General features: G+C 52.2%; 1 protein-coding gene across 1 annotated transcript in view; it reads right to left on the minus strand.

Moving 5' to 3' along the window:
• RELA (RELA proto-oncogene, NF-kB subunit) overlaps positions 1 to 26,789 on the minus strand; it is a 30,890-nt gene that overhangs the window by 2,782 nt on the left and 1,319 nt on the right. Inside the window, 13 exon segments of the mRNA XM_040970797.1 lie at positions 1,077 to 1,289; positions 1,445 to 1,549; positions 2,069 to 2,200; positions 2,436 to 2,527; positions 2,737 to 2,885; positions 2,992 to 3,143; positions 3,258 to 3,284; positions 3,637 to 4,015; positions 20,680 to 20,844; positions 20,847 to 20,881; positions 20,884 to 20,944; positions 20,946 to 21,040; positions 21,043 to 21,176. Of these exon segments, the coding sequence (XP_040826731.1) occupies positions 1,077 to 1,289; positions 1,445 to 1,549; positions 2,069 to 2,200; positions 2,436 to 2,527; positions 2,737 to 2,885; positions 2,992 to 3,143; positions 3,258 to 3,284; positions 3,637 to 4,015; positions 20,680 to 20,844; positions 20,847 to 20,881; positions 20,884 to 20,944; positions 20,946 to 21,040; positions 21,043 to 21,176 (1,739 nt within the window).

Below are 26,789 nucleotides of genomic sequence, written 5' to 3' on the forward strand. Positions count from 1 at the left end.
GCCAGGAGATCTGAGGAGGAAACAAAGCTGGGGGAGGAGGGTCTGAACCAAGGGGGGCGTCCAGGAAGGCTTGTGTGAGTGGGGTGCCTGAGGCTGGAGGCGCAGGTGCCCTGCGCAGGGGCAGCTGGGAGAATGCGGGTCCTGGTGGGGCTGAGTGTATCACGGGTGAAGCGTGAGCCGACAGGGCGACCCTGCCTGCCTCGTCGCCCCTTTCCACCCCACATGCTCCTGCCAGATGTGTTCACACCACTCCTCTGCTAAGAGACACGCTGGCTTCCCACAGCAACAGGGTAAAAACCTGGACACAGGTGTGCCACTCAGTCCAGGCCCGCTCCCTGACTGCTATCAGCTCCCACCACTCGCTTGTCCCTCCCTGCATCCCTGGTGCTGGCCGTGCACCTGCCTTGGCCCTGCCCAGCTAGGTCCGGGGCTTCCTGCCTGGAAGGTCCCTCTCAGATGTAAGCACCATTTCTGCCCCACCACCAGTGCCAGCTGCTGCCTTGGCTCCCACATCTGTGTTTGCATGTCATCCTGTGACTTAGGGGTCTTGCTTGCATGTCTGTTAGCTGTGTGACAGGGAACACATCTTACTCATCCCTGTATTTTTAACACCTGCCCCAGGGGGCACTCGGAGCCCTGCAAGCGGCTAGACACACACACACACACACACACACACACACACACACACACACGCACTCGGAGCCCTGCAAGCGGCTAGACACACACACACACACACACACACACACACACACACACACGCGCGCGCGCGCCCCAAGCCTGAGAGCCAAGCAGGTGACTGCAGCTCCAGCAGGAGATGCTATCTCCTGTGTCAACAGCCGCCAGCAATGCCGATCAGGAAGTTCACTGAGAGCAGGCAGGCAGGCAGCCCCTGGAGCACAGCAGGACATTGGTTCTGTCACTATCCACAGAGTGTCAGAGTGTCGTGTGGCCATCACAGAATGCACTCAGACACCCCAGGGAGTGTCATCTCACAAGGCCAGTCGCCAGCGGCTGAAGACTGGCCAGGCAGGTCCCAGGCTTCGGCCCCGCCCCAGGCAGCCCTTCTTGGCCCGCACCTGTGTCGGGAAGGTATTGGAACTCCATGGGCTCGCTGACCTCCCGGTCGGAAGGCCGCCGCAGCTGCATGGAGACGCGCACTGGTGCCTGCAGGCTGGGGTCCGCGTACGGAGGGGTCCGGAACACGATGGCCACCTGCCGGTGCACGTCAGCTTGCGAGAAGGAGCCTCGGGCCTCCCAGCCTGGCCCCGTGAAGTACACCTCAATGTCCTCTGCAAGGCAGGGCAGGGCTCAGAGTGTCTTCCAGGAGACAATCCCCCAGCGCCCAGGGCCTTCAGCATGCTGGGGGCAGGGTGTGCAGCCAGCCCCGCCCTGCACCTGTGGCTCCAGGGACCCCAGCCGCGCCACCTCCTCCTTCTCATTGTACCTTTCTGCACCTTGTCGCACAGCAGGAAGATCTCATCCCCACCCAGGCAGCTCCCGGAGTTGCGGTTCACTCGGCAGATCTTGAGCTCAGCAGTGTTGGGGGCGCCTGAGGGGGTGATGGGGAGAGCCCTGAGTCACTCAGGGTGGCCCATGGGAGGGCTCTGTCCTGCACAGCCATACCCGACCACTCCCATGGACACCTCACCCCAGTGGGCACACAGGAGCGGAGCCCCTCTGCCCGCAGGGACCTCACGGGCCAGTGGGAGCCACTGGCCAGAGCCGCCTTCCACCGTGGCAAGGAAGCCTCCCCAACTGACCCCACACTCCATCTCTGGGGCTCCGGGATTCTTCGATTTGGATTGATTCTGCTCATTACTGAATTAAAAACTGGAGCTGGTCAGGACCAGCCCAAGTCATCGGGCAGGGTAGCTTCCTGGGAGCAGCTTCCTGGGAGCTGTCAGCATGGAGCTGTCACAGTCCTCGGACTCATCAGTCACCTGCGCTCCGGTGGCAGAGGTCTGGGCCTGTCCCTCTCCTGCCCCTCCTCCCATCACCCGAGGCTTCTCACACACCCCCTCCCCCACCAGCCTCCCATCCCTCTTCCGGTGGCTCCCTGACCACTCACGGTTGTCAAAGATGGGATGTGAGAGGACGGGCGGCAGGCGGAGGGGCCTGCCTGAGGGGTCGCGTACTGTGACCTGGAAGCAGAGCCTCACGGCGTTCAGGTCGTAGTCCCCACGCTGCTCCTCTATGGGGACTATGGGAATGAGGGGCCATCAGTGAGAGTCAGAGCGGATGGGGAGGGGGCACTGGCCTGGGGGGCTGCCTAAGAGTGTCACCAAAGTGGAGTAAGATCTCCAGGACCCTCAAGGCCTCATCCCCTGGGAGGGCCAGTCTCCCACTGGTACAGCGGGAGCATGGAGCAGGCGGGAGCAGTGTGTACATGAGGCGGGCAGGAGGTCTGGGAGGGTCGCTGGTCTCGGGGTCCTCACCTTGGAAGGGGTTGTTGTTGGTCTGGATGCGCTGGTTGATGGCCTGTTCCAGGTCGCGTTTTTTTACACACTGGATCCCCAGGTTCTGAAAGCTGAGGCGCACCCCCCGCCCAAGGCATCAGTCCCTCCTCTCCAGCAGTGCCCAGGCTGTGTATCTTGGCCCCACCCCCCCATCGTGCTCCCAGGAGCTCCATCCGCCGGCCACTATACCCTTCCCTCCCCCAGCCCACACCAGGAGTCCACCTAGGGCCTCCTGCACAAGTCTGCCCGCCTGCCGCCAGCCACCAATCAGGAGGCTCACCTGTGGATGCAGCGGTCAGGACACAGCTCAGCCTCATAGAAGCCATCGCGGCAGTCCTTCCCCACCAGCTCATGGGGGTGAGGCCGGTGAGGGGGGTCCTTGGTCACCAGGGAGATGCGAACTGTCCCTGGCCCTGTGTAGCCATTGATCTGTGCAAAATACAGGACACTTGACACTGTGGAGGCAGGAGCGAGGCTCTGCACAGAGGGCGCAGCCCCTCCCCCTGCCCGCCCCCCAGCTCCCCTGCCCCCGGACCTTGATGGTGGGGTGAGTCTTGGTAGTGTCCGTGCTCCTCTCGCCGGGGATGCTGCCCGCTGAACGGCCCTCACACTTGTAGCGGAAGCGCATCCCGCGCTGCTTGGGCTGTTCGATGATCTCCACATAGGGGCCGGAGGCCTGGGCTGGCTCTGCCCGGGGCAGGTGGGCGGGCACCTCGTCAGAGTGGGCTGCCCCTCTCCCTGCACCTGCCCCAGGAGTCCCACCCCTCAACCCCCGCCCCGGGGCAAGGACGGCCCACTCACCTGAAGAGAAGATGATGGGAAACAGCTCTGAAAGGGGGAGGAGACAAGGGGTCAGTGGCCACCCAGGTCTCCCCTCCCGGGGAAACTGAGTCAGGGCCTGCGGTGAAACTAAGGGGTGGGTGGGTAGATAAGGCAGAGACACCTGTTTCCGGAAGGAAAACCGGGTCCGGGACCATGGTTCTGCTAAGGGAAACTGAGTCAAGGGCTCCCTCCCTGCCTCGTCCCGCCCCGTCCCGCCCCGCGCCACCATCCGGCCCACGGCTCCCTGGCGCAGCAGCTCCCGGCGGCGCAGGAAGCGGCGCGGGGAGGTTCCCGCCACGGGCCCTCCCACCCCAGGCCTCGGCGCGGCCACCCCGCCGGCTGAGAGGGGCGCCCTCACCTTCCATGGCCGGGGTCCCGGGGTCCCGGGGGCGGGGCCGGGGTCGCAGCTGGGCCCGCGGCGCGCGCGCTACAGACGAGCCATTCGCCAGAGGCGGAAATGCGCCGCGCGCGCCCGTCGCCGCGTCACTGCCCGGAATCCGGCCGCGCCTGCGCGCTGCGGGGCCGCCTCCGCCGAGGCCGCCTCCGGGGCCGCCGTCGCCGCCGCCTGCACTCCGGTCGGCTCGGCGCGGAGGGTCCGGAGCAAGTGAGCGCCGCGCCGAGGCTGAGAGGGCCGCCGCCGAGGAGCCTGGAACCAACGCCCGCCGCGCCGGGCACCGGGGTTCGCCCGCCTGGCGCGCCGCGCGGCCCCGCTCGCTCCCGTGCTGGCCCAGCCCCGCCTGGAGGGCGGGCCCGCCTATTACTCACTTTGTTTTTAGGGGATTTCGGGGGCCCCCTCCCGCGCCTCGGAGGAGCTTGGTGATGTCACCCGGACCAGTCTGGAGCCGGGCCAGAGAGCGGCTGGGCCGCGGCCACCCGCCCCGCGCAGGGAAAGGCCCGGGCCTGCTGAGGCGGCGGGAGGACCGGCGGCTCGGCTGCACACGCCGCCTCCTCCCGCTGCCGCTGGCCGCTGCCCCGAGCCCCCGAACTGCCCCCTGTTCACCACCACCACCCCCTCCCCAAATCCGGATGCCGGCGGGGGACAGGGACGCGCCCCACCTTCCCACCTGACTTTGCCCCGGACCGGGGAGCCTTGCGAGCGTGCCCACCCTAGGACAGGCTCGGGTCTTGGGCAGCTGCTGCCCGCCAGCCGTCCGAGGGTGGGTTCGCTCAGACCCTCTGAGGCGCTGGGGAAGGATGCGCCCGACTGGCGGCTGGCGGGGAGCCCGGGGATAAGCCGCTCCCCCGCTCCCCAGCCTCATCCCTGTGTCGCACCAGGTGCACGACCCGGAACACCCCATCCCTACCCAGGCAATAGGAACCTCCTAAACTTGCAGGGTGACGCTCCCCATGAGTCCCTCCACCCCGGGGGCTGGCCCCGCATTGCCACCCGTTAGCCACCCAGGAGAGTGTATTGGTGCGGATAGAGAGTGCGGGGACCATCACACCGGCCCCCCGCTGACCCCTCCTCCCGGTGCGAGGATAGCCCATTCTTCTCCAGACAGACAGAAGCTTTTTTTAAAAAAATCTTTTCTGAATTCATACTAAATTAGGAAACCATGTGGGAATTGGAAAAGATTGGAAATTTTGACTTGCTTTCCCAGGCTCTCAAAAAACAGGAAGAGAAAAGTGAAAATAGCGTTTGCACCCCGCCCACTTGCGGCAGTTGCTCAGGCCCTGATTGAAAATTCCGGTTACTGGGGGGCGGGGAAGGGGAGCGACTTCCAGTCCGCAGAGTGAAAGCATTCACCCCTCCCCCGCCGCTGGTCGCAGGCTCCCTTTTTAATGCATTGGTGACTTTTACAAAAATATATTGGAAAGGCAGACGGAAGGATCTCTGGTTCCCCAAATGCTTGCACGTCAAGCCAAGAGGTCTCAGAGAAGGTGTCCTTGGGAGAGGCAGGGAGACCGGCCATCACGCCCAGAGCCACCGCCAGCTAGGTCTGCTCATTAGCAGGAAGCCGGAGTTAGGGGCCAGGAGCAGGACTTGTGTTTTGGCCCTCCAACTTGGAGTGTGGACAATCCAAGCAACATTTTGAAAAGTCAGTTTGTTTAAAAGGCAGGGAATGGGGTCCAGCACAATGGCTCAATGGCTAAATCCTCACCTTGCATGCACCAGGATCCTGTATGGGTGCTATTCATATCCCTGCTGATCCACTTCCAATCAGCTCCCTGCCTGTGGCCTGGGAAAGCAGTTGAGGACGACCCAAAGCCTTGGGACCCACGTGGGAGACGGGAGAAGTGCCTTGCTCCTGGCTTTGGAATAGTTCAGCTCCGGCCGTTGAGGCCACTTGGGGAGTGAACCTGTGGATGGAAGATCTTCCTCTCTGTCTCTCCTTCTCTCTGTAAATCTGACTTTCAATAATAAATAAGTAAAACTTTAAAAAAAAAATGAAAAAGGCAAGGAATGAAGGAGAGAGAGCTCTCCCTCCTGCCAGTTATGCCTCATGTGGCTGCCATAGTCGGGAATGGGGCTGGCCAAAGCCAGGAGCCAGGAACTCCATGCTGGTTTCTCACATGGGAAGCAGGGGCCCAAGTCCTTAGCTGTCCTCTGCTGCTCTCTCAAGTGCAATATTAAGGAACTGCCAGGACTCCAACCCAACCGTCCAGTATGCTGCTGTGCCACAATGCCATCCCCTCAGATACTCTTTTAAAGTTCATTTTATCTGGGCCCGGCTGAAGTCCTTGCCTTGAACCCACCGGGATCCCGAGACCTGGAAGTTGCTGGCTCCTGGCTCCAGATCAGCACAGCACTGGCTGTTGTGCTCACTTGAGGGGTGAATCATCAGACGGAAGATCTTCTTTCTGTATATCTGACTTTGAAATAAAAAATTTTATAAAAAGAATCTTTAAAAAAGTTCATTTATCTTTAAGAGTTAATAGAGAGCGCTTCCATTCATTGGTTCCTTCTCCAAATGGCCGCCATGGCCAGGGCTGGGTCAGGCTGACATCAGGCGCCCAGGTCTCCCACGTGGGCGCAGGAGCCCAAGTCCAAACACTTGGGACATCCTGTACGTTACCAGAAAGCTGGATCAGAAGTGGAACAGCCCTATGTGGGATGTAGGATGACAGGCAGTGGATTGATGCTGTATGCCACAATGCCTGCCCCTTAATGTATTATAGACTCATCCACGGGCTGGGCCATCTTGGCTCTGGCTCAGAGTGCTTGGAGTGTTGAGTGCACAATCGGGACTCCTCAACCCATCAGCCACTGCTGGCTGGCTGCAGTCCGGGGTTGTGGCCTAGCCTGGCTGCTTCTGAGCAGCCTGGGCCGTCTTGGCTAAGGGTGGCCAGTGTACCAGTTGGCAATGGGCTCCACCTGCTGGCCGCCTGCCAATGAAGTCTGGGGACTTGGGAGTGATGAATTACAGCCTAGGGACATCCGTGGATAAAGCCATAGTACGCGTGGGTGAGGAATGACTCCTGACCAACACCCAACAACAGGGCCACTGTACTTGCAAGTAAGTGAGGGGACTGAGACCTGGTGGTTTGGAGGGGAGAGTTCCTAAGATCTGTTTGGGTCAGACTGATTCATCAGCCCTCTTGGGAGTCCTTGAGATGGGTTGTTGACACAGAGCATCTCCGACCACCACGCGCCAGCCCACATGGAAGCTATGGCTGGGGGCCTGTCTGGCAGGGCTAGATCCCAGTACCTGATTAAGTGTTGAAACAGGGACAGGATGCATCAGGCAGAGCCATGACACTAACCAGCACGTGAGAGAACCAGGTCTGGGGGTAGATTTTGAGGGGAATAAGTGGGCCCAACCATGTGGAAATATAAGTCCCACTGGTTAGCTCAAGAGTTGAGGTGGTGACTGGCTGAGCTAGGTGTGAACATGGAACCTGCCAACACTCACAAGTACTGGGGCCGAGAATAGGTTGGGCAGGTCCAAGCTGCAGCACCTGCACGTGCATCCTGAAATAGGGTGTGAGGCAGGCCGGGCCACAACATCCTCCAGCTCATACAAAGGCCAAGATGGAGGGGCAGGCTATGCTGGGCAAGGGCCTAGCACCTGCTGGTTGCAAGAGAGATCTGGGTCAGGGAGTGTGGGCTGAGAGGGGAACCTGGGAAACTCCTCTATGGGGTCATAGCTCCCACTGGTGAGCATATGGTCCAGACCTAGGGGTTGGGCAAGCTGGACAACGTAGCCCCATCTGTTGACAAGTGTATGGGTTGGTTTTGGAAGGGGGTGGACCTGGCAGGTCCCAGCAAATCTTAGCCCACTGGCAAGTGCAGAAACCAGGCTGCAGTGCAGGTCATGCCAGGCCAGGGTATCATACCTACTGGATTGCATGAGCTGGGGATGGGAGCAGACTGAGCAGGACCAGGTTGCAGCACCCACCAGCAAGGATTGGGACTGGGCACTGGCTAGGTCAGGCCAGGCTGTAGCATCAGAAAGCAAAGGCTAAGGCAGATGAGGGGCCATGCAAGGCTGGTCAAAACAACCACTGGTATTTGTGAGATTTGTGGATGGGAACAGGCCTGGTTGGGGAGCAAAAGGGACGCCCTGGCCGGTGAGTTCAAGGGCCAGTGTAGGGGCTGCAGTGCTCAGGTCCGTGCAGTGGGTGTGGAAGAGATGAAGGTCTGAGAAGAATGGCTCCCCTGCTGGCAAGGCAAGGCCAGCAAATATCTCTGCAACCACCTGAAGGCTATTCCACCCCGCTTTGTATGGACGTCCAACCACCCCGCTGACAGGTCTGTACTCTATTGAGGCACCATTTGCCACTGCAGAGTTGGATTTTATGGTCAGTGTGAGCCTGGAAGTTGATTTGCTGACTGGCAAGAGGGTCTTTTACAGTTCATGGTGTCTCGCTGCCCCCACTGACCATCCTTGATCTTTAGCTCCCTCCTTCTGTGATGCATTTCCTCCCTTAACTGATTCAAGATTACGTTGTTAGAATGAGGACTGTAGTAGGAATGTGTTACTGATTGATATGCACATCTGTTGAGAACTTTCTGACCACGGAGTCAGGATGGATAAGGTCCTGCTTTAAGATGAAACAAATGGCAGAATTATCCTTGGAAACACCCACTTGACCATGACATGAAGAGTCTGTGCCAGAGTTTGTGACTGCTTCTGTATAAGTAAAGGAAAGTTTTCTTGCATTGTTCATTATGACCATGAAATCGTAGTGGTCCATTTCTTTTCTCTTTACGCCTACTCCACACACTCTTCTCGCATCCGAACTCGGCTGGAGCTGGCCTCCGGCACTGCGGTCTGGTCTGTATACAGCTGCAGAATCCCACGGCATGGGTGTGGGCTGAGTCTGGGATGCGTCAGGTTGGGCTAGACTCCAGCACCCACTGGTGCTTGTGAGAACCAGGGTGGGTTTAGGACGGGCTAGGCTAAGTCACTGCCCCTACTGAGCCATTTGTGAGCTCTCTCTGGGTGTAGACCAGGCTTGGTTGGGCTGTAGCACCCAAAACCAGGTACTGCAATGAGTGAAGGCTGGTCAAGAAAGGCCATTGTTCCTGCTAAGATAGGAGGTGGACTAAGTAGGGCTGGCCCAGGGACCCATTGGTATGTGTGAAATCTGGTATTGGGAGAGATTCTGATGGAGGAGCTTGGGGAACTCCTCTAGCAGGACACAGTCCCTGCAGGTGAGCGCAAGAACCAAGATGGGGAGCAGCCCAGACCAGGCCAGGAAATAGTACCCACCAGCATACATTTGGCAAGGTTAGGGGCAGGCCAGGCTGGGTCAGTTCATATCACCTGCTGGCAAATCTGAGCATCAGGATGAAGTGTGGGTTGGGTCAGGTTGGGATGCAATGCCACTCAGTCCACATTAAGGCTGGGACTGGTAGCTGGCAGGGCTGGGCTAGGTTGTAACCTCCACCAACCTGAACTGGAATTGGGGGTGGGCTGGTCCTGGCCAGGCTACGGCACAAACTGGCAAATGCCGAGGTGAGGCAGGCTGTGCCAGCCTGGGCTGCAGCACCCAAGCAGCACATGTGAAACCTGGGGGTGGTGGGGACAGACCCAGTGGGGGCATACAGGGGTCCCCCTACTGGGCCATTACTCCTATTGGTGAACATGAGAGGTGGGATTGGGCAGACCAGGCCGGGCAGTGCCCTGATATCTGATGACCTACATATGAGCTGGATCAGGGAAAAGCCAGGCTGGGCTGACTATATCTGCCTTGGTACAAGCATATGCCAGAGTGGGTATAGGTGAGTTGGGCTTTGCCACAGTATCAGCTGGCAGATGCTGGCATGGGGGGTGCAAATTCTGTCATGTGCAGAAATGGCTAGACAGAAAGGTGCCCGCTGGCAGCAGTGTGGACTGGATAGTGGGGCTGGTTGTGATGAACTAGGTTTCAATGCCTATTGACATGTACAAGAGCCGATTTGGGTGTGGGACAGATGGGACCAGTCAGCTGTACGTACTGGCAGGCATGGGAACCAGGGAAGGGGCGGCCCTGGTGGGGGTTACTGTGGGTTATTCCGACTAGACTGCAGCTCCCACTGGTTTATGTGAAGGCAGTATATGTGATGGGTAGGATCGGACTGGACTCCAACACCCATTGGGTTGTGTAAAACACGAGCCTGGAGACAGAATTGACCCAGCAATTGCAACTACCAGTGTGTGCATAGGCTGATTGGGGTGATGGACTGTGCCTGACCATGTATTGGCAAACACACAAGTATCAGAACTGGGATGGCCTTAGATGAGGTTTCTTGGGCGATTCCCCACCAACTGAACTGCTGGGTTCAGAACCCCAACCGTGGAGAGAAGTGCAGGTTCCCTGGTCTGACCGTGGAGTGCATGTGTCAGAGCTGGGCCTCCTCGGTGTCTCAGATGGAGCAGTGGACAGCGTATCCAGGTGCACATGGAGGATATGGCAGTACATTGGAGCCTGCAGAGGACGCCTGGTATCATGGCAGAGAATGGAGGACAGAACAAATTGATCAACTATTCCAACCAAGCATTGGCAATGAATATCTAGCCAGGCAGAGACTCTAAGGATTCTGCAGAGATTTCATCGCGATTGGAGTGGCAAGATTGCCAGCAAATCAGGACTGTTGAACCATCAAAACCTCTTGCGAACTTCATGGTATTGTAAATTTCTATTTTCTTCCTATTGTTGGTTTAGTTTTGTGGCTTTTCATTTAAGGGGATGCACAGTAACTGTAAAGGAGACTATGATATCCAGATGTGAGGATACAGTGCAGTATGCATCTCTACTTTCAGATCAAAGATGGACTGGACTCCCAATGAAACTGCTTACACTGTGTTGACAACGGGATGCTGGACTCTGCCATTGTCCACGCCCGCAATGATGGTCATATGACTGTTTATGAAGAACTATACTATAGTAAATAATACAGGGGAACTCAGTGGGGGGTGGGAACTTGGGGAGGGGGTAAGGGAAATCCCAGGGCCTATGGAACTGCATCATAAAATGATAATAATAATAAAACTTGTAAACAAACAACAAAAAAGATTCATCCACTTCCTGGCTCATTTGCTTTTCAATCAGCAGCTTGTTCTATAAACCTGGAAACGGATGTTAAAGTTTTACTATTGTAAGCAGTTACTAATAACATTCCTGCAACATGCTGAGCACGCAGTGACCTCCTCTTGATAATTTTTTAACATTATATTGAGGAGAAGAGACAGAGAGAAAGATCTTCTGTCCATTGATTCACTATCCAAGTGGCCACAGCAGCTGGAGCTAGGCCGATCCGAAGCCAGGAGCCTCTTCTGGGCCTTCCACATAGGTGCAGGATCGCAAGGCTTTGGGCTGTCCTTGAATGCTGTCCCAGGCCACAGACAGGGAGCTGGATGGGAAGCAGGGCTGCTGGCCTTAGAACCGGCGCTCATATGGGATCCTAGCATGTGCAAGAAGAGGACTTTAGCTGCTAGGCTACTGCTCAGGGCTCGATATACTCTTTAGCGATGATGTTTTTTTCATGGTGTAGAAGGTGTCCTCGGTTTGCAAGTAATACATTTTTATAACTACCGTCCTTCGAAAGTGATACGATGTGACTAGTTAAAACACAAGTGACCTGAAACTCTCACATCCCTACAAAATGATGCTATCATTTTCACTGTCAGGTCAATATATCCACCTTCCCAGGCTGCACCTGCGGCTCTGGGACAAGGGTGCATTGTCAAATCTACTTTGTCTGTGTGCCCATTGGATGTGCAGGAGCCTCTTCCAGGCCTTCCACGTGGGTGCAGGGCCCGAGCACTTGGACCATCCTCCCCTGCGTTCCTGGGCGCATTAGCAGGGAGCTGGAGCAGAAATGGAGCAGCATCTGCGGTGCCTGTTGGGCCTGCGATGCCGCAGTGTTGCCCTCTACTAAATGTTCTTACCTCCACACTGACAAGAGCCTAGAAATTAGAAATGAATATATGCATTGCCAACAGCAACCCTACTCACTGCTTTATTAATGTTTATGTGCAAGGCAAGGCAGCAGGGGTAGGTGAGAGAGAAAAAGTCTTTCTCCTGCTTGTTCGCTCCCTCCCGGGCTTTCATATGGGGTCACAGGCCCAAACACGGAGGCAGGGAGCTGGATTACAAAGTACCACAATGCTGGACACACCGTTAAGTATCTTTAAATATTTTTCCTCATATCTCCAAAATATTTAATTAAAAAAAAAAAAAAGATTTGGGCCTGGCGCAGTGGCGCAGTGGTTAAGGTCCTCACCTTGCACGCCCGGGATCCCATATGGGCGCCGGTTCTAATCCCGGCAGCCCCGCTTCCCATCCAGCTCCCTGCCTGTGGCCCGGGAAAGCAGTCAAGGACAGCCCAAAGCTTTGGGACCCTGCACGCTCGTGGGATACCTGGAAGAGGCTCCTGGCTTCGGATCGGCATAGCATCGGCCGTTGCGCTCACTTGGGGAGTGAATCATCAGACAGAAGATCTTCCTCTCTGTCTCTCCTCTCTGTATATCTGCCTTTCAATTAAAAAAAAATCTTAAAAAAAAAAGATTTATTTATCTTTATTAGATCCAATATAGGTACCAGGTTGAGTCCCAGCTGCTCCACTTTGGATGCAGCCCCCTGCTCATGCACTTAGGAACCACAGGGGGAGATCCGAAGGCTCCGAGCTCCTGGTTTAAGGCTGGCCCAGTCTCAGCTGTCACAGCAATGTGAGGAACGAATCAGCAAACAGAAATTCTCTCTCTCTCTCTCTCTCTCTCTCTCTCTTTGTCTAATGTGCCTGGGAGAAGCACAAGAAGGTGACCAAAGTGCTTGGACCCTTGCAGCCACGCGGGAAATGTGACAGAAGCTCCTGGCTCCTGCCTTTGGATCAGCCCGGCTCTGGCTGTTTTAACTGTCTGGGAAATGAACCAGTGGATGGAAGATCTTTTCTCTGTATCTTTAAAAAGATATTTAAGAGCAGATTTTATTTTTTCCATTTTTCTTTTCTTTTATTATTATTTTTTACATAATCTGACTTAGTTGCTTAGGGTACAGAGGGCCAGGGGCTACAGGAGTGGGTAAGACCATCGTGTCCACACTAATATCATCACTTTTCCCCCTGTGTCTGAGGTCAGGGGAGAAACAAAGGAGAAGCCCCACCCAGCCTCCCACCCATCCCAGGTGCCCGATGTGGGGCATGCGCCGAGGGTCCTGCTTGAGCAGTTTTGATAGTTCAACAGTTCTGAATTGCTGCCAATCTCGTTGCTCTAAGCACGATGAAATCTCTTCAGAATCCACTGGCTCCCATAGTCTCTTCATGGTTGGTGCTCTGAGATCAGCAGTTCGGTTGGAGGGATTCCCAAAGAAACTTCATCTGAAGTGATCCCAGACCTGATTCTTGTGTGTGCTTGCCAGTACATGGTCCGACACAGTCCATCACCCCAATCAGCTTATGCACATGCTGGGCGTTGCAATTGCTGGGTTGGTTCTGTTTCCAGCCCTGTCTTCCACTGGAACCAATGGGTGTTGTAGTCCAGCTCGATCTCACCCACTTCACACTCGGCCTTCACGCAAACCAGTGGGAGCTGCAGCCTAGTCGGAGCAACCCACAGTAACCCCCACCAGGGCCACCCCTGCCCTGGTTCCCATGCTTGCCAGTATGTACAGCAGGCTTGTCCAGTCTATCCCACATCCATTTAGCTCTCATATATGCCAATAGGCATTGAAGCCTAGTTCAGCCCAACCAACCCTACTATCCAGCTCACACACATACTGGTGGGTGCCTTTCTGTCTAGCCACAGCTGCCCCTGTCCTGGTTTTCTTGCTAACCCAAGAGTGGGAATGGCAACCCAATAGGGAGGTGCCCACTATCTCCCTTCTGGGCCCACTCCCACTCCCGGATTATGCACTCTCCAGGTGGTTCTGGAGTTTAACTTGACAGAATTAGCCCCAGTGCCAGCCTCTGCCAGCTGATGCTGTGGCAAAGCCCAACCAACCCTCACCCACTCTAGTTTTTGCTTGTACCTATCAGAACAGTCAGCCCAACCTGGCTTTTCCCTGATCTAGCTCACATGAGGCCCACAGGTGTAGTAGCCCTGCTCGGTCTGGCCTGCCCCCATCCCAACTTTTGCTCTCCAGTGGGAGTGGTTCCAGCAGGGGAGCCCTCCACATTCCTCCTGCCAGCTTTGCCCCTTCCCTCCCCGGTTCTCACATGTGCTATTTGGGCGCTGCGACCACATCTGGTACGGCTCACCCCACCTTGGCATTCCATAATGTGCACTGATTTGTGTCGTGGCCGAACCTGGCCCGCACCACACTCTATTCTAGTGCTTGGATTCACCAGCAGGTGATGGGAACGGGTTCAGCCTGGGCTGCCCCCACCTATGCCAAATGTATGCCCGTGGGTATCTTTCTGGCCTGGCCTGGACTGCTCCCTGTCATAGTTCTTGTGCTCACCTGTAGGGACTGTGTCCCACAGAGGAGTTGCCCAAGTTTCTTCATCTGAACCTCTCCCTTTGCCAGATCTCATGCATACTGGTGGTTTCATGGGCCAGCCCTCTTTGCTAGCCTTCAATCCTGTTGTGGGCTAAGGGGTTGATTAGTGCTCCTTAGCCTGGGCAGGAACAGGAACTGGGCTTGTGGCTAAAAACACCTAGATTGATTGGACTCATCTGTATCCAATATCCTGCTAAATGAGGATGGGGAGAAGAGTATATAAGGAGAGGGGAAGGAGCAATAAAGCGAGACTTCGCAGAGACTTCCACCATCGCTGATCTCCTGTCGGTGTTTCATCCCCAGACCCTCTCCTTGTCCAAGTCACTGGCTCTGCTGGGCGGAGCACAATCCATTCTGGTTCTTGATATTGGATGTTTCAGCCAGCCAAGACTTGTCCATACCCAGACACTAAGAGCAGATTTTAAATTCAACTATTTTACATATTTTTCCCATGTTGAAAAATCTAACTCTTTTTTGCATAAATGAAAGTCTCAATCCTTTCGTGTTTTTTTTTTTAAAGATTTATTTATTTTTATTGGAAGGGTGGATATACAGAGAGGAGGAGAGACAGCGAGGAAGATCTTTCATTCAATGGTTTACTCCCCAAGTGACCGCAACGGCTGGAGCTGAGCCAATCCAAAGCCAGGAGCCAGGAGCTCTGCTGGGCTCTGGGCCATCCTTGACTGCCTTCCCAGGCCACAAGCAGGGAGCTGGATGGGAAGCAGGGCTGCTGGGATTAGAACCGGTGCCCATTTGGGATCCTGGTGTGTGCAAGATGAGGACTTTAACCACTACGCTATCATGCTGGGCCCTGTCCTTTAGTTTTAAAATCCCAAGTTACCTTTAACAAAAAAACGACATTAGAGCATGGCGCGGTAGTCTAGTAAAGTCCTCATCTTGAACGCGCCGGGATCCCATATGGGCGCCGATTCTAATCCCAGCAGCTCCACTTCCCATCCAGCTCCCTGCTTGTGGCTGGGAAAGCAGTCGAGAATGGCCCAAAGTCCTGGGATCCTGCTCTTGCGTGGGAGACCCGGAAGAAGCTCCAGGCTTTGAAACAGCCCAGCTCCAGCCATTGTGGCCACTTGGGGAATGAATCATCAGATGAAGATCTTCCTCTCTGTCTCTGCTCCTCTCTGTATCTGACTTTCCAATTGAAAAAAAAAAAAAAAAAGAATGACAATATTAGAGAACTACACTTGATCTTGGAACCTGCTCTAAAGTTGTAGTCACCAAACAGTGCTGTGCAACACAGAGACAGACCGGGCTCACGACAGAAGATCCAGAAAAAGGAGCTGTGACCAAGTGATTTTTTTTCTTTCCCTTTGTTTTGAACATGTATTTATGTTAAAAAAAAAAAAAAGATGTACTTATTTTCTGAATTCAGATAGAGTAAGACTTCTTCCATCCTCTGGTTCAATCCCCAAGTGGCCATGACCCCTGGGCGCTTCAGGTTGAAGCCTGGAGTTCAGACTGCCCTCGGGGTCTCCCCCACGGATGGCAGGGGCCCAGCACTTTGGGCATCTTCCATTGCAATCCCAAGTGCATCAGCAGGCAGCTGGGTCAAAAACAAAGCAGCCAGAAGTGGATCTGGTGCTCCAGCGTGGGGTGCTGGTCTCTTGAGCAGTGGCTTAACTTGCTGTGGCATAATGCCAGCCCCTGGTCAAATGATTTATGTAAGGAAATCACCACGATCATGCAGTGGGACAGAGGACAGTCTTTCTAACAAATGGCACTGGGAAAAAATGGATATACACATGCAAAAAAATGAAGCTAACCCTTACCTAACACCACATACCAAAAAAAAATAAATAAATAAAATTAAAGGGCTCAGTTGCAAGCTAAACTTGTTAGAAGAAAGTAGAGTAAAATCTTCATGACATGGGACCAGGGCCGTGGTGTCGCAGGTTAAACCTCTGCCTATGGGTGGGGTGAGCATCTCATACAGGCGCCAGTTCCAGTCTCGGCTGCTGCACCTCCCATCCAATTCCCGGCTTGTGTCCTGGGAAAGCAGCAGATGATGAACCAAGACCCTTGAGTACCCACACGGGAGAGCTGGAGGAAGCGTATGACTCCCGGCTTTTAACTGGCCTGGCATCTGTGGCTGTGGTCGTTGGAAGCGTGAACCAGCACTGTGACTTCCCTTATTTTTTTTAAAAGATGTATTTATTTTTATTGGAAAGTCAGATATACAGAGAAGAGACAGTGAGAAAGATCTTCCATCCGATGATTCACTCCCCAAGTGAACGCAACGACCAGTGCTGTGCCAATCCGAAGCCAGGAGCCTCTTCCGGGTCTCCCACGCAGGTGCAGGGTCCCAAGGCTTTGGGCCGTCCTCAACTGCTTTCCCAGGCCACAGGCAGGGAGCTGGATGGGAAGTGGGGCTGCTGGGATAGAACCGGCACCCATATAGGATCCCAGTGTGTTCAAGGCGAGGACTTTAGCCGCTAGGCCACGCCGCCGGGCCCAGCACTGACTTTAAAACAAAAATAAAATAAAAAATAAATATTTAATAACAACAAAGGCACCTTAGAATGCCCAAGTTCAACACTGGAGTGCCTGCGTGCAGGTCCCACTTCTGCAGCGTCCCACTAATGTGGACTGTGGCTGCAGTGCCTGGCTTAGTCCATCTCGGTGAAAATGGCCACACAGCCTGCTCGCCATGGGCCACAGCAGGACCTTTTGTGTGTGTGGCAAAGCTGCTTTATTGAACTTCATGAGGAAATGTAAGGATGACACTACCCCACAACAAAGTTACCTTCTGGTGAGACTCCATGAGGAACATCTATTAGCAGTGAGACGTGTACCTTCCATGAGGCAAGGCTGTCAGCTAGTAGACCTGCGGTAAGTTTCTTTGTGTTCTCAAAGCAACACTTTGCCAAAACATATCTAATATTTTCAATTAACAGCCACAGTTAAAATACATTCATATATATAGACACCCATACAGGTATACACTTAAAATGGCGTGCTAAGGAGTTGGAGTCGTTAGCTGCCATCCTGGGAGTGGTTTCTTCATAAATGTCTTCGATTATTCCTAAAAAGCTTTATCTCCATGAACTAAGCATGTCCTTTTAAGAATAAAAAGATACATACAAAAATCAAAATGAAAAGTTGTTACAAATATCGAAGTGAAAAAATAACTGCTTTCACAGAACTATAAAGGATACTACTAACTTCCTAGGAAAACAAAGTTTCTTTTCAATAAATTCATGGTAATAACATTACTGGAAAAAAATCTAAGTAGGCTTCCAAAGTCTGCAAACTTTCTTCTCCACTTTAGAAAATGGTTTGGAAAAGCAACGAGCAGTCCCTTCTTTAGAAAGACTTCCACCTTTCACAATTACTACAGCTGTCATTGTTTCACTATAAAAATAGTTGCAAAGCAATGTTAATTTAGATAAAGCAAATTTTCCCTTTTTAACTCTAGCATGATTCTAGAAAAATGTGTTTCTCTGCCCTAAATATATGTACTGCAGTGTAAAGTCTAATATTTATTTATTTATTTTTAAAAGATTTATTTATTTATTGGAAAGGCGGATATACAGAGGGGAGAGACAGAGAGGAAGATCTTCTGTCCAACGATCCACTCCCCAAGTGAGCGCAACGGCCGATGCTATGCCGATCCGAAGCCAGGAGCCAGGAACTTCTTCTGGGTCTCCCACACGGGTACAGGGTCCCAAGGCTTTGGGCCGTCCTCGACTGCTTTCCGAGGGTACAAGCAGGGAGCTGGATGGGAAGTGGAGCTGCCGGGATTAGAACCGGCGTCCATATGGGATCCGGTGTGTTCAAGGTGAGGACTTAGCCGCTGGGCCTGAAGTCTAATATTTACAACTGAATCATCGTTTCTTGTGGTCACTGTCGGCTCATTTCCTGGAATCCCCTGCTGCTTACAGTAAAGTGATCGGTCAGGATCGCCATAGTAATGGAACAACATACAGAAGCTAGATTAAGTGTTTAACTGGTTTCCCACACTGTGAAACTATGCTGAGTACAATCATCTTTTGTCTTCATTTCCTCCAAAATGATCTGAGAGCCCCTGGGAAGCAGAGAGCACTCGCCTCGTGGGACACACGCCTCGTGGGAGACACGCCTCGTGGGACACACGCCTCGTGGGACACACGCCTCGTGGGAGACATGCCTCGTGGGAGACATGCCTCGTGGGAGTACACGCCTCGTGGGACACACGCCTCGTGGGAGCACACGCCCCATGGGAGACATGCCTCGTGGGACACACGCCTCGTGGGACACATGTCTCGCTGGGACACATGTCTCGTGGGACACACACCTTGGTGGGAGACACGCCTCGTGGGAGACACGCCTCATGGGACACACGCCTCATGGGACACACACCTCGTGGGACACACACCTCGTGGGACACACGCCTCGTGGGAGACACGCCTCATGGGACACACACCTCGTGGGACACACACCTCGTGGGACACACGCCTCGTGGGAGACACGCCTCACAGGACACACACCTTGGTGGGAGCACACGCCTCACTGGGAGCACACGCCTCGTGGGACACACGCCTCGCTGGGACACACGCCTCGTGGGACACATGGCTCCCACTCCTCCCACACGAGCAGCTGCAGAACGAGTCTGCTGTGATCTATGTGCAAAGTCTTCAGCTCAAACCGAAAGGAAACAGGGTCAAAACGCTTGAACTTGACCTACGCTTTCTGTTACCGAGCAACAGTCACTTTCAGTGTCTCGTTTATTTCCCATACCCAAGAGGAACAGCTCATTGTGAACACAAAATTTGAATACTTAAAAAAATGTCAATAACACTGTATTATTACAGAAATGCATGTGGATTCGGAGTAAGGAGTCATGCCCTCAGGGCTGCCACAATCCAAAGGGAAGCTGATTTGCTAATTGAGCATCTGCTCATTACCTGGCTTGGGGAAGGGGACAAGGAGACACCATGCTAGTCACGTGGCCCGAAATTACAGCAACCGAACAGCAGGCTCCTGTGGCCAGGAGCCAGGCGCATCCTCACTTCTCTTCCAGGTCACACCTCCTCCAATGCTAACCATTTGGTTTTTTGTTTTGTTTTGTTTTGTTTTCATTTAAAGACATGAAAAATAAAATATAAAAGCACCTTGTTATATCACTCCACTTGCTCTAAGATCTGGCTTATATTTGCTTATTTTAATAGAAGTTAGTAAGAAGACAATTCATTCTTATTAAAAATAATGATTTTTGTAGATCTGATCTCAATTAGAAAGAGTTGGCTTCCAGAACTAGCAGAAAAGTTATTCTCTTCGGGCTGAGGCCCAGGGAGCATGCGGTTTCTTCTCCTGCCACTGACTCAAGGTCTTGACTCCACAACGTATCGATAACAGCACACCCAAACACCTTGACACCCCAAGGCAGGTGCTCAGGGAACAGGCAAGCCCACTTTCTGTCCTAAGAGAGAATATGCCCCATTTGCACCCCATCTCAGGAGCAGAGCCAGTAACGTACTGACAGAGAATGCAACCAGGCTCCCGTGCCAAGCTTCCCTCCCTGGGCTCACAGAGGAAAGACATCCTGACTCCACTCATTCTTTTCTTTTAAGATCTTTATTATTATTATTATTATTACAAAGTCAGATATACAGACAGGAGGAGAGGCAGAGAGGAAGATCTTCTGTTTGATGATTCACTCCCCAAGTGACCGCAACGGCCAGTGCTGTGCTGATCTGAAGCCAGGAGCCTTCTCCAAGACTGCCACATGGGTGCAGGGTCCCAAGGCTTTGGGCCGTCCTTGACTGCCTTCCCAGGCCACAAGCAGAGAGCTGGATGGGAAGTGGAGCTGCCAGGATTAGAACCAGTGCCCATATGGGATCCTGGTGTGTTCAGGGCGAGGACTTAAGCCACTAGGCCACCGTGCTGGGCCCCACTCGTCGCTTTCAATCTCCCTGTGTTCTCACAGTGACAGCCTTGATGAAGTCGACACAATATACAGAAGTGGACAATGGGAAACGCATATCAGGAGCAGCCATTGCACTGGAGAGTTAAGCTTCCAACCATCGCTGTGTCATGCTTCCTTCAATCAAAATTGACAGAACAATGAAGGCTGACAGCTAGCACCAGCACGACATGGCAGGCTTTGGGATAACTCCACGATCGGGTTAACTAAGGGTTAACTAAGCACTAACAGTTTGTGGCTCTTAAGCTTATGAGCTAAGGTCATAAATACAGCTTCCTCACGATCATTGTCATTGGGGTTTTTTTTTTTTTTTAAAGATTTATTTTTATTATTTTTTATTGGAAAGGCGGATATACAGAGAGGAGAGACAGAGAGGAAGATCTTCCATCCGATGATTCACTCCCCAAGTGAGCCGCAACGGGTCGATACTATGCCGATCCGAAGCCAGGAGCCTCTTCCAGGTCTCCCACGCGGGTGCAGGGTCCCAAAGCTTTGGGCCGTCCTCAACTGCTTTCCCAGGCCACAGGCAGGGAGCTGGAAGGGAAGCGGGGCTGCCGGGATTAGAACCGGCGCCCATATGGGATCCCGGGCGTGCTAGGCGAGGACTTAACCACTTGCGCCACCGCGCCGGGCCCTGTGGGCACTTCTCAAGTCACATGTGTTTCCAACGAGAATTTTGGCCGGCAAATGCTGTTTGCATTCCTCTATCCAAGATGGCTGGCTGCGAAAACTGGCCATGTTGGTCATGTTGTACACAAAGACCACAGCAGGTACGATTCTGTACAGCAGTAGCCCTGTGCCACGCTCTTTCTGAACCTCCTTGTCCTGCTGTGTCGCATAACCGGAGCTTGACGCGTTCCCCGTCGATTTCCACTTGCTCATCCTCTGAAATCCACCCCAGTAGTGACCTCAGTGCGGTTGAGGAAGCAGCCAGCACAGAAGCGGTAGGTCAGGCACGTCTTGCCTGCATCGGAATCGCGATCAGGATTGTCTTGAAGATGCGCGAGGCGGCCGGTGGCAGACATCCGGAGGCCGCTGACACCGCAAGGCTGGCCGAGAAGCTGGACTCGAAGGACGACTCCATCTCCGAAGCTGTGCTTTCCGGCCGCCCCAAACTGCGGTGGAGAAATGGAGACTCTGAAAGCCTAGGAAATGTCAGCACCGCCACTGAGCGAGCCCAGCCCGCACTGAGCGAGCCCAGCCCGCCACTGAGCGAGCCCAGCCCGCGCTGCCGGTGTGCAAGGTCCCTGGCGCCCCCCAGTATGACTGCTTTTATCTTCAGTTATTGGGGGGCTGCTTCTCAAGTTGTTACCTCTCTGCCTAACATGTGAACTTCCATTTATTTTCAAAGATCTCCATGAAATATGTTTCATTTCTTTATTTGCTTTAAAAGAGTATTTGAAGGAGAGAGAAGGAGACGAAGTGTGTGGGAGAGGAGAGAGAGAGAGAGATCTTCCATCTGTTGGTTCACTCCCCAGACGCTCACGAGCTGCTGGAGCTGGGCTGGTCCGAAGCCAGGAGCCAGGAGTCTCTTCCAGGTCTCCCACATGGGTGCAGGAGCCCAAGCACTTGAGCCATCCTCCACTGCTTTCCCAGGTCGCAAGCAGGGAGCTGGACGGGAAGTGGAGCAGCTGGGACCTGAACCAGCTTCCACGTGAGATGCCTGCACGGCAGGCAGCAGTTTTAACCACTGCAGCACAGCATCAACCCAAGTAGATGTTTTTAAAAGATCTGATATCTGTTTGTCTCCTCTACTCCATCCTCTCCCTCCTCCCAAGAGAATCACTCTTTCTGCTTTATATTCCCTTCTTATTTATTTGAAAGGTGGAGTGACAAGGAAATGGATTGACAGGACAGAGGACTTCCGCCATGGGCTCACTCCTTACATGACCTCCAACGGTCAGGGAGGACCCAATGAGAGCAGAAGGCAGGAACTCCTTCCAGGGTTCCCACACAGGTGGCACTCGGAGTGTCTTCTGCCACTCTCCCAGGTGCATTTGTAGCAAAGGGAATCTGAAGTGGAGCAGCTGGGACTTGAACCAGCGTCGCAGGCAGTGACTTGACCCTTTGAGTCTCAATGCGCTCGAGCCCCCTTCGTCCTTTCAAAAAAAAATAGAAAAGTGATGCCCAGAGTGTCTTAGTGTAGCAGTAATACAGTTTCTTGTTTAGTTTTGGAGAGGCAAAGGCAGACGGCTGGGCTGGGCTGGGCACCATGCACTGCTGGAAACTGCCTGGATTCCAGCAAAGGTGACAGGCCCCTAAGTGTGGGCTGGAACCACTAGAGGCTTCCCTGGTATAAAAGGGAGTCAGGAGACAGGGCCTGGGATCAAACTGGAGTACACGGACATGCGACATGCTGTCTTAATAGACAAAATAACAATAAAAGGACTTATTTTAAGAGTTGCTGAGGGCCCTATGCAGTAGCTTAGTGGCTAAAGTTCTTGCCTCACATGTGCCGGGATCCCATATGGGTGCTAGTTATGTCCCAGTTGCCCCACTTTCCATCCAGCTCCCTGCTTGTGGCCTGGGAAAGCAGTCAAGGACGGCCCAAAGCCTTGGGACCCTGAACCCACGTGGGAGACCCGGAAGAGGTTTTGGGCTCCTGGCTTCAGATCAGCTCAGCTCCAACTGTTGTCACTTGGGGAGTGAATCAGTGGACAGAAGACCTTGCTCTCTGTCTCTCCTCTTCTGAAGAGACTTTCCAATAAAACTCATTATAAAGCTTCTGATCAATAATGAGAAGCACATACAAGAGTTTAAATAATTTAAGGAATATGTTAAACAGGAAATAACAGCAATAAAGCAAATCAAGGCTGATATATCAGAAATTAAGAACACAGTAGAGCAAATTAAAAGTACAGTGGAGAGTCTCCAAAATAGAATTAAGCAAGAAAAAAGAATCTCAGAATTGGAAGATATTTGCTGTCATCAGAGGGAAGCAAACAAAAAGCTGGAAGCAGAGCTGGATCAGGCCAAAAAAAGTATTCAAGAATTGAAAGACACTATTAAGAGGCTTAATATACGAGTTATGGGAGTCCCGGAAGATGCAGAAAGAGGCACTGGGTTTACAAACGTATTTAATGAAACAATAAGGGAAAATTTCCCTAATCTAGAGAAAGAATTGGGAAACAAGATCCAGGAGGGGCACAGAACTCCAAACAGGCTTGATCAAAAGCAATCTTCACCAAGACATAAGATCATCAAGCTCTCTTCAGTCAAACACAAGGAAAAGATCCTTAATGTACACATGAAGAAAATCAATTGACATATAAAGGAATGCCAATTAAGCTCACAGGAGACCTCTCACAGGAAACTCTACAGGCAAGAAGAGAATGGAGTGACATAGTCCAGATTCTAAAATTAAAAAAAAAAAAAAAATGTCAGCCCAGGATAACATACCCAGCGAAGCTTTCCTTTGTCTTTGAAAATGAAATCAAATTCTTCCACAGTAAAAGAATTTGCCTCTTCCAAACCTGCCCTACAAATGATACTTGAAGATGTTCTCTTGACAGAGAAGAGGAATAGCACCTACCAAAACCAAAGGCAAGTGTGAAGAACATCCCAGGAAAACAACAACAGAAGACTAAACCAATGAACAACCCACTGTTAAAATGACACAACCAAATTACCACCCATACATATTAACCCTGAAATGTAAATGGCTTAAGCTTAATCAAATGTCATAGATTGGGCCCAGCGGCGTGGCCTAGCAGCCAAAGTCCTCGCCTTGAACGCGCCAGGATCCCATATGGGTGCTGGTTCTAATCCTGGCAGCTCCAGTTCCCATCCAGCTCCCTGCTTGTGGCCTGGGAAAGCAGTTGAGGACGGCCCAAAGCCTTGGGACCCTGTGCCCATGTGGGAGACTTGGAGGAGGTTCCTGGCTCCTGGCTTCGGATCGGCATAGCATCGGCCATTGCGGTCACTTAGGGAGTGAATCATCGGACGGAAGGAAGATCTTCCTCTCTGTCTCTCCTCCTCTCTGTATATCTGACTTTCCAATAAATAAATAAATCTTTTAAAAAAGTCATAGATTAGTAGACTTGATTAAAAAACAAAACCCATCTATTTGTTGCCTACAGAAGACATATCTCACCAACAAAGAGGAAACTGTATCTCATGGATATTGATGTTTTCATATTTAGTTTCATTTCTTCAAAACAATTTTTCTCATTAATTAAATTCTTCAATGACACATAAATCATACAGAAGCATCATTTTCTTTAAGAAGGTTCTTGATTTTTTCATTTCTTCAGTAACACATTAGTCATCCAGTAGCATGTTATTTAACTTCATGGTGTTTTTAAGTTCTTGCTTTCTTCCTGTTGTTGATTTTGTTTTGTGGCTTTTCATTTAAGGGGATGTCCAGTACTGTGTAACGGAGATTGTCATATCCAGTAGCATGTTATTTAACTTCATGGCATTGTACATTTCTATTTTTCATCCTGGTGTTGATTGTGTTTCATGGCTTTTTATTTAAGGGAATGTACAGTAGCTGTGTAATGGAGACTCTCATATCCAGATGTGAGGATACAGTGTAGTATGCATCTCCACTTCCAGACAAAGATGGACTTACAACGAAACTATGTCTTGACAATAAGGGGGATGCTGGACTCCCTGCCATTGTCCATGCCTGCAATGATGGACATACGACTGTTTATGAAGAACTATATTATAGTAATAACACAGGGGAATTCAAAGGCATGGGGAGAGAGTAAGGGAAATCCCAGGGCCTATGGAACTGCATCATAAAATGATAATAATAATAATAAAAGAAAAGAGGAAAAAAAGAAGCCGGCTAATGTAGCTAAACAATCTGGGTGGAAGGCACATGGCACGTGTACCTGACACACCTCTGGGACACCCCCGGCCCCTCCCCCAGGGCAGACATGCATCCCCTTTTTGAAACGGCTCAGAATCTGAGGAGCCCACTCACTGTCCGACTGGAGTCACCTACCAGAAAGGTGCACAGTTATTTTTTCCTCCAGTTATGATGAAAATGACAACTAAAGAACTTCAAAGTTAAACTTCTAAGTTCTTTTTTCTTACATTTTTATTTGTTTTGCAAAGTCAGATATAGGGAGAGGGGAAGAGACAAAAAGATTTTCCGTCCAATGATTCACTCCCCAAGTGACCGCAATGGCTGGTGCTGTGCCAATCTGAAACTAGGAGCCAGGAACCTCCTCCAGGTCTCCCACACGGGTGCAGGGTCCCAAGGCTTTGGGCCGTCCTCGACTGCTTTCCCAGGCCACAAGCAGGAGCTGGATGGGAAGTGGAGCTGCCAGGATTAGAACCAGTGCCCATATGGGATCCCAGTGCGTTCAAGGCGAGGACTCCACCTGCCAGGCCACTGTGCCATCCCCAGGTTTTTGTTTGTTTGTTTTGTTTTTTGTTTTTGTTTTTAAGATTTATTCATTGTTATTGGAAAGACGAGAGAAGGAGATTCAGAGAGCAAGATCTTTCATCCGCAGTTCACTCCCCAAGTGGTCACAAAGGCCAGAGCTGAGCTGATCCGAAGCCAGGAGCCAGGAGTTTCTTCTGGGTCTCCACATGGATGCGGGGTTCTAAGGCTTTGGGCCATGTTTGACTGCTTTCCCAGTCCACAGGCAGGGAGCTGGGTGGGAAGTGAAGAGCTGGGATTAAAGTCAGTACCCACATGGGATTTGCAGGAGGACACTGTGATCCTAGAAAGTCAGCGAGCGCAGGATTACAATCGATAGGATAACATTTGTACGATAACAAGCGAATGGATACCTTTTCAATAACTGATTGGATAGAATTTGTATGAGAACAGCTGAGTGGACAGCACGTGAATGAGAACACTTGGTGGAATATACAAAACAAAAGTTCCAAACAAAAGTATTGTTGAAGAGCTCAATACTTCCTCCCTTATCCCCTGTGACCCTCAGTGTATAAAGTCTGATGCCACTAACAAGCTTCGGCTTTGACCATCAGTCAGGGTCCTCGCGTGTTATTTTCGGCTCCGTGCACCAAGTCCATTGCTGCGGGACAGCGACAAGTGGCGCCTGAACAGGGACTTGAAAGAAGAGAAAGTGCAGCGGGGACCCCCACAGAAAGTGGTGAGTGGGACAATGGGCCAGAAGCAGTGTAGAACAGTCGTTTATCTCTCTTATGCAGAATTTTTTAGTGAAAAGTGGAGCAAAGGTAACTAGGCAGCAATTGCGTTCTTATTTCGAGCTTATTGGTTAATATAATCGTTGGTCTCCAGATGAATGGACACTAGAAACTGGATTTAAGAATTTTACCCAGAAAAATGCTGAAAAGGCCAGAAGGATAGAAGATATTCAAGTTAGTTTTTGGATTATATCAGCTTTAATTAGAGCTGTTATTATAATTTTAGAAGGGGAATCTGCAAGAAACTCCCCTAAGAGGAGACACCCCCAAAATGTAGCTAAAAAAGAAGTGTTTCATAATACGGGCAAGGAAGAAAGAGAAGGGGAACTGTAAGAGGTCCACCTAACAGGAAAGGCTAAAAGAGAAACGTGTCATAGTGCAGATGAGGAGGAGGGCAACAAGGAGCCCGTGAGAGACTTCATTCCTGCTAGCGTCACTGCAGGGAGACAACTTCTTACCAGGCCCAAGCATGAACATGAGCTGTCACGGCACGTTCCTTTGGTCCCTCTCTGCTGGGTACCGCATGCCCAACAGGTGGCAAGGCCCCGATGCTTGTTGTTAACGGTAGGCAAAGGCAGCTCCTCTGGGGATGCAGC

Source organism: Ochotona curzoniae, unplaced genomic scaffold, assembly GCF_017591425.1.
Source record: "Ochotona curzoniae isolate NIBS_2020 unplaced genomic scaffold, NIBS_Ocur_1.0 scaffold_4937, whole genome shotgun sequence".
NCBI lineage: Eukaryota > Metazoa > Chordata > Mammalia > Lagomorpha > Ochotonidae > Ochotona > Ochotona curzoniae.